The following is a 12,559-nucleotide window of genomic DNA, read 5'->3' on the forward strand; positions in this document are numbered from 1 at the left end:
TGTATTTTCAGTACACTTTAAAAGTCTTTGTTTCCACCATTTGCAGCCTCAGAGAGCTTGTGTTTTAGTGAATTGGCATCTCCATATCGTACAAACCTCCATCCTTTTAATTCCTCCAACTCCTCGTCCACCATAGTAGGAAGCATCCACTGTGGGCCATTTCTTGGTAGGCAAGGGCTCTTGTTCTTCTTCCTGTCAAATTCAAATAACATTTACTTTAAAAAGATACCTCCCCCAGCAGTGTCTTTTTACTATATTTTACTAGAGTTCACAGAGAGTAAGTTTTCCCATGTTAGGTGTGAAAGATCAGATACTTAGGTTCCCTAAGTGTTCACCAATTTCCAGATAAAATCTGGTCATGTTGGGAAATACTTTGTTGTTCTGCATGGGAAAAGCATTGGTGGCAACCATTAGGAAAGTCCAAATGGGGAACCTAACTGTGTAATCTATTGACAATCATTTGTTTGCCTCGGTCCTTTTCCTTTCCACTAATAAAAATAAGCAGAACACGCACAAAGAAAAGGATTTGCGGTGGCTTCTTCTACAGAAAATACAATGCCTTCAGAAAGCCAGATCATCAGTCCTACTCATTTGGATTCAGCAGACGGTGTTCAGCAGATCTGCAGATAAAGGTTGCACAGCCGATCACAGTTTCCTAAGCCAACCTTTGTCAAACTCGCTCTTGGCTGCCTCAGCTCAATGAAGTGTGCCTTATCATGGACTTAACTGTCAGAGTACACTTGAGTACGCTCAAGCAATTGGCTAAATCAAGACCAAGGGGCAAAAATACTGAAGACACCAGAAGATCCTCTAATGCATCACTGCCCATAAGAGAGAGAGAAATTCCTTTATAAGGGTTCTTCAGCGTCTGGAAGGCCAAAGCTGTGGGAAAATGCTGTTTAAGTCATACATGAATCTTCAGACTGTTACACAAGAGCTACTCAGTGTTTCTGCTTTCGCTGCAGAATTGGGAAAATAATGTTCAACTATCTTGGGAAAAGCCCCTAAATATTTCTGCGGATTTGGGCTTAATTCATGCCACGCTGAGACGACTGAGACAAACAGAGATTTGGACTTTGGCCACCCCACTCTCATCTTAAGGCTTCCCATGGGGCAGTTCTTTTTTCTTCAGCAGCTAGGACAAAGAGCCAGATTCGCAGAACACAGGAAAGCACAGAGGAGTGGTAGCGTGTAACCAGTGTGATGAGTGGAGCACCGTCATACCGTACCTCTTTTGGAGCTGGCGGAGGTGGAGGGGGATCTTTGATGACCTGAAAGAGCCAAACACATAAAAGCATAAGGAATTGCACTGGCAGCATCCAATAGCCAACAGAAAATTTTAAGACTGAACTGCTTCCATCTGAGTCCCCCACATCTGCTTGCAAACTGGCAACCGCTGCTGCCAAGTCCCTTGGGTATCGATTATCAAGGCCTTCTGGAAATTAACACCATCCGTCTAATAGAAAATAACATCAATTGAGTGGCAGACACTCTTTGGGCAGACGCGTCTGCTGCTTTGCTTCCTGACCGGATAAGACTCAGTCATTCTAAGTAATAGCCAGTGATGAAACCCTATGGAGTTAATTAGCAAGCCTGGGAGGAAAAGCATCCCAAGGTCTATGTGAGGTCTTGCATAATCTTGGGCCAAGATGCCTGCTTCCTTGTGCCATGCTGCTGGATAATTTCTGGCCCTATGACAAGTGTGAAATGCCTTCTGGTAGCTCAGGCTTCACCTCCAGACGTCCAGATCGTTTCCGCAGATCTCACATTTCAGATCTAATAATTTAAGTATGTAGCTCCTTGACTGTTCAGTGTGGAGTGCCTGCAAGTGGAAGTTACATTCATAAAGCTTCTTAAACTGTTTCTGGATAAGGCTTGCTCTTAGGCTAATTCAGTTACACCTATATTTAAACCTCTACCTACAGTTTCTTCCTGTTCCCTTTGTCACATACATATTGTAAATCTCAGGGAGTTTCCCCAGTACTTGACAGGAATCCACTGAACAGTACAGGGAAGGGAAGAGGAAGGCAGCGACCCTCTTAAATGATTAAGATGAAAACTGAATGCACAGCCATTCTTCCACAAGAAAAGCAGGTTTGTAAGCTGGAAAGAAGTATTTCAGTGTTATCAAGTCATTTTTTGTGCTTGAATATTGCATAGAAATGACTAAAAAATACCCCATGAATATAAAGGAGTCTGCTTCTGTTATGCCTTAGTATTATACAGGCATAACCAAAACTGTCCATGATGACAAATACCTAAATCTCCTAATACAGGATTAAGTACCTTAATTGAAATATGCCTTATTTTATTCACTCCTTGCTATTAATTATAGTACTTTAATTTACCACTACCTATAAATAATGTCACTGCACAGATGTATAGCATCATACATAAAAGAAACATATTTTTCTTCACCAATAATCAGGAGTTTTCCTTCTTGATTTACATTTCAAGTCACAGTGCCACCAAGATAGTTACTAGTAACTGCCTGAACAAGCTATGGACTTTTAGCACTGGATACAGGAATTTTGTCAAATAAGAGAAATAAGTTATGGCACCCGTGGAAACATTTCTCCACAGCGCTTCAGGTTTAAGATACTGAATTGTTCATCAAGCAAGCTCAGAGTACTTTGAGTGGATTTGAAAGTCAACTATGGATTTTAACCAGACGTCCCTTTGCTGCTATGATGTTGCAAAAACATGCCAGAAATTATTTTTCCTTAAATGTTTCTGAATACTTTTTCTTCCCATCCATCAGGAAATATCAGAATACTTAACAGAAATCAATTGTTTAATTAGTGCAACATTCCTCAGAGCCAGAGTGGAATTACTGCCCTAACTTTACAGGAAGCAATACCACAAAGGGATCATGGGACAGATTCTGAGAGATACGTGGATGCTGAGCAAGATTGTCCAAAGCATGAAGATATTTAATTCTCACTGAAAGCAACTGGAAGACTGGAAACGGTAAAAGAGTACCTTCAATATATTAAGGGTCACCTGATCTTATTTGATTCCCATTCTTATTTCCCTTTTGCCTGTCTCTAACGATTATCTGAAAAAAATGTATTTCGCCACCAAGACTGCAAGCTGTACAGGGGGGAAAGGCCTAGCTGGGTGTTGGATTTATATGAATGCATATTAAACGGTATTATCACTCCACACTCTATAGTTCTACAATTCTGAAGTCTTGCAATCTCTCCTAAGCAAAGACACCTTTGCACAGTGAACTTCTTTGTGATGCATGCTAAAGTTTGCTTGGGCCCTACGCCTACGGAATCAAAATTTCTACCCTGGTGAATTGAGAAAAACTCTTACCTGTTGACCTCACTGCGCTTCAAAAGTCACAAGTCAATGGCAGTTTTTGTTTGACTCCATGATCAAAGGATCTAATCCTATGCCAGCTGCTAAACTCCCTGAAGTTATACGGTAAACTTGATTTGAAGCTAACCAATACATTAATTAGCTGCTATTTCTAATAGCTTCAGAAAATGAAACTTGTTTTACATGTGACAGTGGTGTGAGAAAATAATCTGCTTTGAGTAGCAGATACTCACCCCTGCTGACAGAAGTGGAATGTAAATGCCTGCATCCTTATGTTTCCACAGGCTCCTCACACACTCTCCCTCTCTCACACATGCACACGCACAAAGATTATTTTCAGTCTTGTGCGATATTTCAAGTGAAATCAGTAGAAAGCTGTTTTTAAAGAAGAGAAATCCGAGGAACCCATGCGGCTTTGGCAGAAAACAATGCAAATGTAGCATGAAACTGCACATACTGAAGATCATAATATTGCAAATTAACTTCTCCTGAACTTGATTCAGATTGTTTAAATATGGAAGACTCTGAAAAAATGCTGCTGTCTTATTAACCCCATGTAGAGATGGATTATTTCCTAGTTTTGTTTTGTTTTGTTTTATTATCATCATCACCAGGCAAGCCTGCATCTCATTTATTTAGTGGCAAGGAATGAAGTCTTGAGTTTGGAGGAGAGCCGATTTCTTAAAAAAAAAAAAAAAAAGAAAAAAGTTAGTTGCTTCAGGCAACAGTCCCTTTGATCTGCTCATTAACACTTTTCAAATGTTCGCGTGATGTGGGCATTAGGAAATGTCAGCACCAGAGCCTGAAGCCAGCTTGATGCAATCATATGTTCTGATATTGAGGGAAGAGTGAAAGAACTGTCAACAGTGAACTGCCTTTAAAAAAGGCGGGAGGGGGGGAGAAAAAGAAAAAGGAGTCCCTCTACCCCAACCTGTAAGTGTACACGGACCTCACAGCAAGAACGCTGACAAGACTGAGTCCTAGCAAGGATGAAGCGGAGTGCCCGAACCACCTGAAGCTCACCACTCTGCCTGCAGGGCGGTAGGGATTACATGCTGTGTGGCTCCGGACGTTCATTCTGTTCTGTCTGCAACACTTTTTGCCTCTCTCTCTTCCATTTGGTTCTGAAGCATGGGATGCTTACAAGGTTTGAGGGCTGCTGCTTTCTTCCTTGCTCCTGTTCTTTGTCCCTTGAAACCAGACACTCCACTCTGCCAGGGAAGTAGGCTCAGAGGAAGGGAAGAGGAGGTGCTGCCTGGCCCTAATATGCTGCCTCTCTTGTCAAGGACACTGGCACCAAAGCCCAAAACTACATAGCCAGAAGTGGCAGTAACATGTACTGTGACAAAAGTAACGCTTAATGAGGGAAAAGAATGGAGGCACAGTATAATGATCTGAGGAAACGGACATCAAAACAAAAAGAATGGAAGAGTCAGTATTTGGTAACAGGTTCAGTGCAACCGTATGTGGTTTTGGAACTCAGTATTGTTGCAGTGATGAGTTCTAAAATTACCTTTTCCTTTTAAAGAAACAATATCCATGAGAGATGGGAAGAAACAACAGAGGGCAATAACATTTAAAGTGCCATGGTTTTATTGCTCCCGTAGAAGTCAGGCTGCTTCTTAGTAGTAACTTATCAATCTACAGCTCAAGACTTCTCTAGAAAGAGCCAATTACTCCTGTACCAAACACTGTAACCAGAAAAGATGCTCAGGGTAAGCTACTGTCCCTTAAAGTAAACATCAGGGAGGAACAGACTTAAGCACAAGGTCAATCAGAACCAAGGGACATTTTCTCATAGCTCAGTGCAGCTCTTTGTGGAGACATAGCTCCCCACAGGAGATTCGCCCAGACAGAACCCTGCCTTAATGCCACGGTGCATCTTCGGCACCCAAGGTAGTATCTTTGCTCTGCAATTCATTATAAGGGGCATCTGTTTTAGTTAATTGGGTCCTAGCTTGGGTATCCCCCCACAGCTCTGCACGATATTGATGTACATATGTAACGTTAAACTGAACTCCTTTGTAACAGGCATAGGCTGGTGCAGCTATTTTAATGTATTACATGGGTATAGCTACCAGAAGGGCTGGAAATTAATACTACAGAACTATACATTTGACTATTTTTTAATGTAGGACCTCAACATAAAAAAATCCAGAAAGCACCTTACTGATAGTCATTACAGAGTTATCACTGGAAAAAAAATTCCTGCTCTCAAGCGACTAAGATACTGCAATTAGTCTTCACTGTAACCCAAGGAACACGCACAGTATACCATGGGAACTGACCACTAACAAGCACTGACTTCTGAACACTGGCCAATGTGAAGAGTATTTTTATTTTTTTCACTAGGTTGTACATGTGTAAACCCGATGCTGAAAAAAAAAAACTATCCACTTGGCAAACGATTAAAATTGCATGCGCAACTGAATATGATGTGATCGACTGCACTTCCAACTGTAAAAGACTGATTCTGGACTAACGTAAATTAGAGACACGTGCATTACGTTTTGACAGTCATATTCAGCTCGCGACAAAAACCAGAGTTATGGTGAGGTAAATTGTTCTGAGAGCTCTGACAAACTGAAGGAACATCAGGCTTCCTGATATTGGTCAACTCAAAAGGAAGTGTGTTTGTCTTTAAAAAAAAAAAAGAAAAACTTGAGAAGTCAGGAAAAGGACAAAAGAAAAGCAGCTGCTTTCAGAAAAGCAGCTCTTAAGAAAGGATATGATGATCCCGCTCAACAACTATAAATGAATAGTGTAACAACCCACTCCAAAGTGTGTCTCTAAGCAGCTGACAGGAGACACTGAAAAAAAGTTACCCGACTTCACTTAAGGATTTAAATTGTATTTTACATGTGTATTTTTAAAATGACTAGACTTTGAAACACAAAATGTTTGCTTTTCTACCAGCACAAGTCTGCCGCAATATTATTTCCTTCATGTCCTCTATCTCCCTCTCACCCCACCCCGATGAGAGATCTACATGAAATGCCTAGCTGTAACCACTTTCTACAGACAGAAAGTGTGGAAACTAAGACGTGTGAAGATGGTCTATGAATCAAGGTTAGCCCATTATTTTAAAATAAGAAAATAGGAAGCTTTCTTCTTAACTGATTTCAAATTTTCCTTTTCCACAGGAAGGCTCATGATATAAAATAAAGTTGAAGTAATAACAGACAACCTCCCTAGATTTCTGCTGGGACACTCCTGTGGAGAATGAGACAGAAGAGAGTCTTTTTATTAGAGAAGAGCTTATAGTTCTTGCCTCAGAAACCCCAGACCGTGAGGATGCAGACAGGGGCTGAGGACTTCTTGCCCTAGGATAGCCTGGGGCCTCAAGGACTACACCAAAGCTTTTGATTGTGTGGGCTTCAGCATGGTCAGGAGAGAAGGCCAGTTCCTCTGCTGCCCCAGGTTCCACAAGCCCGAGACAAGACAAGGAATACAGTGACAGCCTGGAAGCCATCTCCACTTCCCAAGTCCTCAGCGCTGTTGCTGAACTGGATGAATAATGAACTTCACCCATTTAAAAACCCCAACATGCAAGGAGATGGAAGGAGAGTTAGTGAAACAGCACTGCTGACTGCTGCTAGAAGGATAAAGAGCGCACTCAGATGAAAAAAGATGCAATGTGTGCAAGGGATTATGGAGACAATATGGGATTTCCAACTTGAGAGCCCATAATGGACTACAAATACCAATTTCAGTGATAGTACTTTTAAAATGGTCCTTGATTTCAGGATGTCTGCATATTATTACAGCCAACAACTTTCAAATAACGGAGAAAAGACTTTTACCAAAAACTTCACAGAAATATAACACATGTGCTCGCTCAGTTGAAAGCCAATGAGCAGTACGCCAGCATGCTGATGTTGGTTCATGTGTGTGCAGGTCTCAGAAAGCCAGAAGCACTGCTAAGAGTGCAGTCCACAGCGTTGAAGCTGGTCTCTTTCTCCATTTATTACGTATCACTGATGAAAGAAAACTCCCTCAACAGATGGCTTATGTCACATGTAGCTCTCCCGTTACTTAACCTATTTCCTATGGTATCTGTGTTTCCCAACATGCTACGAGTTATAATCGGAGGTCGCACACCCAGTGACTTTCTCTTGTAGTCTTTACTCACCACTTTGCAGCAGAGCGGCCAGAACCACCAGAGCAGACCGAGTGCCACTAACAGTAGCAGCACAAGAACAGCAATAAGCGCCGCTACTCCACTAGACTGCAAAGAAAGCAGAAAGGCAGTGTCAGTGGATGTTGCAAATAACTGCTGCCTGGTTTTCCCACTCACCCCAAAACAGCTTCCTACTGACCGATACAAATCCCACGCAAATTGTTCCCATGGGTCGGATCGTATTCTTGCCAATGGAGAAATTCCTCACAAAGGATCAAGAAGGGCATCTTAGCCAAATGCGTATCTAGCACAAGTTCAGTGACACGCTTTGTTGTAAGTCTCCTCAGTTCCACTAGTTATGTAGAAGGTAAGCTAGGATGCTTCAATAGGAGCTGCGTGTCACAATAAATGACGTATCAACACTAAAAAGAGGGAGGAGGTGGTAAGATGCTATTCGTGTTTCTCATTCCCTACGAGTTCTGGGGCCTGCAAGTCTCAGGTATTCAAAGGGACTGAACACAGCGTGCTGAACACAGCAGTACTGGTGGACATATTAAATTGAAAATGACAGAACTTTGAAAACTACTTTCTCCTGCCTACCTGTAAACCAAACTTCAAATTAAGTCATTCAGTCATCGGTAACGGGCCCAAGTTGCCCCAATGCAAGCCAGGATTATTTCTGCTGAGGTCAGTGGATTCATTTTGATGTAAAACTGATATCCTTGAGATAAGAACGAGGCCCAACTTGAAGAAAAGAAAGGGTACATCGACTGCTAAGAAACGAGCTGTTACGACACAAATGGGAAAAGTCTCCTCCTAAGTCTGTGGATAAGAGGTGCCCTCCTCCTCCCATGAGGACACAGATCTGTATGGATTGGTAGGTGCGTGGAATTTTAAGGAATCTATACTGACAATACATATATAAGGCTTTTATGCTTATAACCCATGCATCTGGGGCATTCACACTGTACAGACTATAGCACGCTAAATCCCTGTAGTAGTGCTATTTGAACCTGAAGGCACCATCCCAAGAAGTTCTGAACAAGTGTTACTGCTTCCAGCAATACTGCTTTTAATGAAGAAACGAGCAGACCATCTCCCGCCACCTCAAACTCACACCCTGTAGGTGCTTTTATTCTTACACTTGGTGTTCTGTGCTGCTGTGCTGGTTTAGAACAACACTGAGAAAAAGGCAACAGTGACCTTATGAAAAGAAGTTATTCAGAGTTCAGCTGGGGAAAAAGGAAAGGAGGGACACCCAGGCCATCACTAAGGCTCGAGTAGAGCGTGAGTAATTCTGTCAAAGTGAAAAAAGTTGCACTGGAGATACACCATTGCAAATGGAAGGTGAAACAGAGCTTTATTCCAAGTACACGTAGGTGCAGCGAGGCATACGCATTTATGTGAAACAGGTAAGATGCATGCCACAGTGCCTAGATGCAATATATTTTTTGTTTGTTTTCACTGCAGCAATGTGTGTTCACTAGGGGAGGCTGTAACTTCTGACTCTTGTATACCAGCTAGCCATCAGCTGCTTAGTTATCAGAATTAGTGGAACAATTCTAGCAGTGACCCATTTCTTGCAGTTGCCCATCTGCTACTATGGAAACAGCAGTTCTCCTTGTATGGAGCTGTCTTTGCTGCAACATGTATGAAAGGGGAAAAAAAAAAAAAAAAAAAAAAAACCACACAAACATGATCAGAAGTACAACAGTTTTTTCTGTCAATGCACATCTGTACTCATTCTGTTTCTTGGTAGTGAAAACTTTTGACCGCAAAGAAGCACTGTGAGAGTACAGCAGAGAGAAGACAGCCATACCCAGCAATTTGGTATGATCTGCTTTGCATCAGTGCTTTCTTTTTACCTATCTGTGCAATCTTAGCAATTTTTAAGGGGGCATGGAGACGGACTTAACGTGCTGCTTTCTCAGTCTACTGTTAGTCTCCAGCATCATCCTGTGACTGTACTGTCCTTACGTTAACATACTGTCCTTCAGCGTGCTTTGGTGTAAGATTGAAATGCTTCCGAATGATAAAGAGGCCCTTAAACAGAGAAACGTGATTTCGGTAGCGTGTTTCTTCAGCTCTTGATTCATTCAGGCTTTCTTCCTGAAACTGAAGGGCTGAACTGAGATGACTCTGATTTCTACAGTTACCCAAGTATTTAGTTTTTAAATTAATAGAAGAAAAATGTCATTTTTTTTCTCTATTAGGTTAATTACCTATGAGCATTAAAAATATTGTTGGAAAAATACATGCTGATGAGCAGAAAGTGCTGTTCCATACGCTTCTATGCCTGACAGGAAAGCTGCACTAAAGTCACACTTCAAATGAGACAAATTTAAAGAAACACAGTATCCACATATAGCACATTTTCAAAACCTCCATCCCTACATAGTGGTCTTGTGTTTAACTGCAAAAATTTTAACTGTCCTACCTATGTAAAACAGAAAACAGAAGAAATTAACAGAGAGCAGAAATGTGAGATTATAAATTTTATATATTAAGTTTGAAAGTTTGTGGTTTATCCTGCAAGCTGTTTTAACTCTTTTCCATAAGCCTACGATAGAAACATAGTTAACCCTAGGCTTAACCTAGGTACTCCAGCCTGTGCTTTGGCAAAAACTCCTAATTTATAGAGTTGAGAGCCTACACTCCTTATTCAGGCACCAACGTTAGGTATCTAAAGTTACAGAGCGCTAGTATCCTCCTGTAGGATTCTAACCACCTTCCATAACCAGGCTGAAGTCCTAAGGTTCTGCCTCCTCAGCTTCAGCCTGCTCCCACTGAACCTACTCAGTACCTGGCTCTTACGACTTGATTGTATTTATAGTGAGCAAATCTCTGATGGCATGGAAGCTTCCCAGTATTTTGAAAGCCACAGCTGCACGCTGTACTAAAGTAATTTTTTGTAATACATATAGCAAAATACAATTTGCAAGCTACAGAAAAATATAAGCCCTGCACAAAGAAGGAATACACAGACACTGCTTGGATTTCAGGGCAGAGCCGGCTGAGGTAGCCTTGGAGAGGAGTAGTATTCCAGGGCTTTCCCTCTACATATAGTTCTGCACATGGTCTAAATCAGCAGCCCCTGAAGAAGCTAGCAAAACAGATTCAGCAGCAATGAAAGGAGAAACCCTTATAGCAGAGCCTATGTCAGAAAGCAAAGGTAAATCTCCAAGCCTGCCACGCGAGAGAGAGCTTTCATGTGTTATTAGGAAGTCTTGGATGATACATACAGCAATACTTCACTTATGCGGAATCCTGCAAAAAAAAGAACTTCCTAAAATAAAGCTGTTTGCCACCTTAATGGAAAGAATTAGGGGAACTGTTTTATATAACCACAGAAAAAAATCTTGTCTGTAACCCCTCACACACACTTCGACAGGGAATTAAAAACAGCTGAAAACTCTTTGTTGCATGTAGCAGTGTTATGAAACAGATTCTAAGCGTGTCTCCAAATACAAAGAAAGCAACTTAACATATATTTATGTATGCACCTACATATTAAGAAATCATGTGTCATTAAATTATGTATATTCTGTATGCGTCTGCACAGGTGTATTTTTTAGTTAGGTGGATTTGTGCATTCTAAACATCTAACAGGACTCACTGTGCATTAAGAGGTCATGCAATGGTAAAACCAAAAGAAACTGGATTTCAGGATTTTACATTGAATGATGTTAGCTATTTACTTACACACTCTGAAGCAGTGATCGTTAATGAGCTGGACATGAAAGACTGCCCTTCATTCAAACTCACCAAAACTTCCAGAGTTCTGGAAAGAAAGAAAAAAAAAAAAAATCAGCAGCCATAAAACAGTCAATAAAAGCACATATATGGTGCGGAGGCACTTGTACCTACAGACTGTTCAACAGAGAAAGTGTTCCAAGAGAGGAAGATGGGAGTTGGGGCCTCTGAGCTGCCCCAGACATCAGAAGTGACTTCACAGAAATGACAAAACTAATGTGGTTACTTTGTGTTATCATTTCCAGAAACCTCTGATGACTTTTAAGTGATCAAGACACTTAGCTGCTACAGGGTTACTGGACCTTCTGGCTTTCAGAACCCAATTTTTGGTCATTTCAGACGGAGCTTTCTTTTCCTCAATTTATGCTGCTTAAAACGAACAATACAGTCTGCCGCAGGTACTGTGCTCATTACTGTTTGGAAATAATTTTAGTCTTCTCAGTAGAGAGCTGTCTGAGTAGAGAACAGCCCTTCTCTATTACATGTAGCGTAAAATACTCCAAAAAGTTTTACGTAAATAAATTGAAGTTCAACTGTAAAAATAACATTGTTTTGTCTGTTCCATAAACATCTCTTTAGTCATATGCAGACGTTATGGATAAAATGTCGGATAATTATAAATGGTCAAGACTTTCTATAAATAGTACATAAACACTGCATACAAATAGTATGTGGTTTACATTTTACAAATTAACCCTAGAAGAAAACAACACATGGTGAATGTTAAACATAAGAAGACTCTTCAGCTTCTCTGGCTTGGATTCCCAAGATTCAGACAGTTATATTATGCATAGATGTAATTAAATAAAAATATAGATATCCATGAACTAAAATGATTAATCATTTATACTGTTCTTATATGTCATGAATTTTCATTCTGGCACAAATGCTTTAGTCAATATGGAGTTCAAAGCTATTTTAACTAATTTGGCTAATTTCTTTTTCAGTTTTAGTAAAAATGATGTAAGTTGCTTCCGCTAAACTCATTTTTAAATGATCTGTGTTATGAATAATTGATCTAACAGAAAGAATAACTTTAATTTACTTCTAATTATTACTGGAATAAGTGAATCAGAACAGATAAAAATAAAAAATTAATTCAATTACCTTCCCTTCCAGTGCACTAAATAACGCAAACTATACAAAACTTTTGTTAGTGATAAATTTTTTAAATGTGATGCTTTTAATTACTTTTTTTTATTTTCAATGTTTTGCTTTGCCACTTTAATGAGAAATGCTGTGGGAAATTTCAGCATGACGATTCTGCTCAATTTTGACTGGCGAAACAACCCTATTGACTACGGCGCAAGAGGACTTCATGCTGTGCCTTTTCTTGATCAGAGAAGGACTTCAGTACAC

The 12,559-nt window shown here is 40.5% G+C and overlaps 1 protein-coding gene and 1 long non-coding RNA gene across 4 annotated transcripts in view; one reads left to right on the forward strand and one right to left on the reverse strand.

Moving 5' to 3' along the window:
* Window positions 1-12,559, reverse strand: part of ANTXR2 (ANTXR cell adhesion molecule 2) — a 120,028-nt gene that overhangs the window by 52,244 nt on the left and 55,225 nt on the right. For all 3 annotated transcript variants that reach the window (XM_075039652.1, XM_075039644.1, XM_075039661.1), the window contains 4 exons: window positions 11,150-11,228; window positions 7,460-7,555; window positions 1,230-1,271; window positions 97-192 (listed from right to left, as the gene is read on the reverse strand). In XM_075039652.1, the coding sequence (XP_074895753.1) occupies window positions 97-192; window positions 1,230-1,271; window positions 7,460-7,555; window positions 11,150-11,228 (313 nt within the window). The remainder of the gene's footprint in view (window positions 1-96; window positions 193-1,229; window positions 1,272-7,459; window positions 7,556-11,149; window positions 11,229-12,559) is intronic.
* LOC142036526 (uncharacterized) overlaps window positions 1-12,559 on the forward strand; it is a 69,764-nt gene that overhangs the window by 3,972 nt on the left and 53,233 nt on the right. The window contains exons 4-5 of the long non-coding RNA XR_012652166.1: window positions 6,471-8,859; window positions 11,446-11,598. This is a non-coding gene — a long non-coding RNA (uncharacterized LOC142036526). The remainder of the gene's footprint in view (window positions 1-6,470; window positions 8,860-11,445; window positions 11,599-12,559) is intronic.

The sequence above is a fragment of the Buteo buteo genome, chromosome 1 (genome assembly GCF_964188355.1).
Source record: "Buteo buteo chromosome 1, bButBut1.hap1.1, whole genome shotgun sequence".
NCBI lineage: Eukaryota > Metazoa > Chordata > Aves > Accipitriformes > Accipitridae > Buteo > Buteo buteo.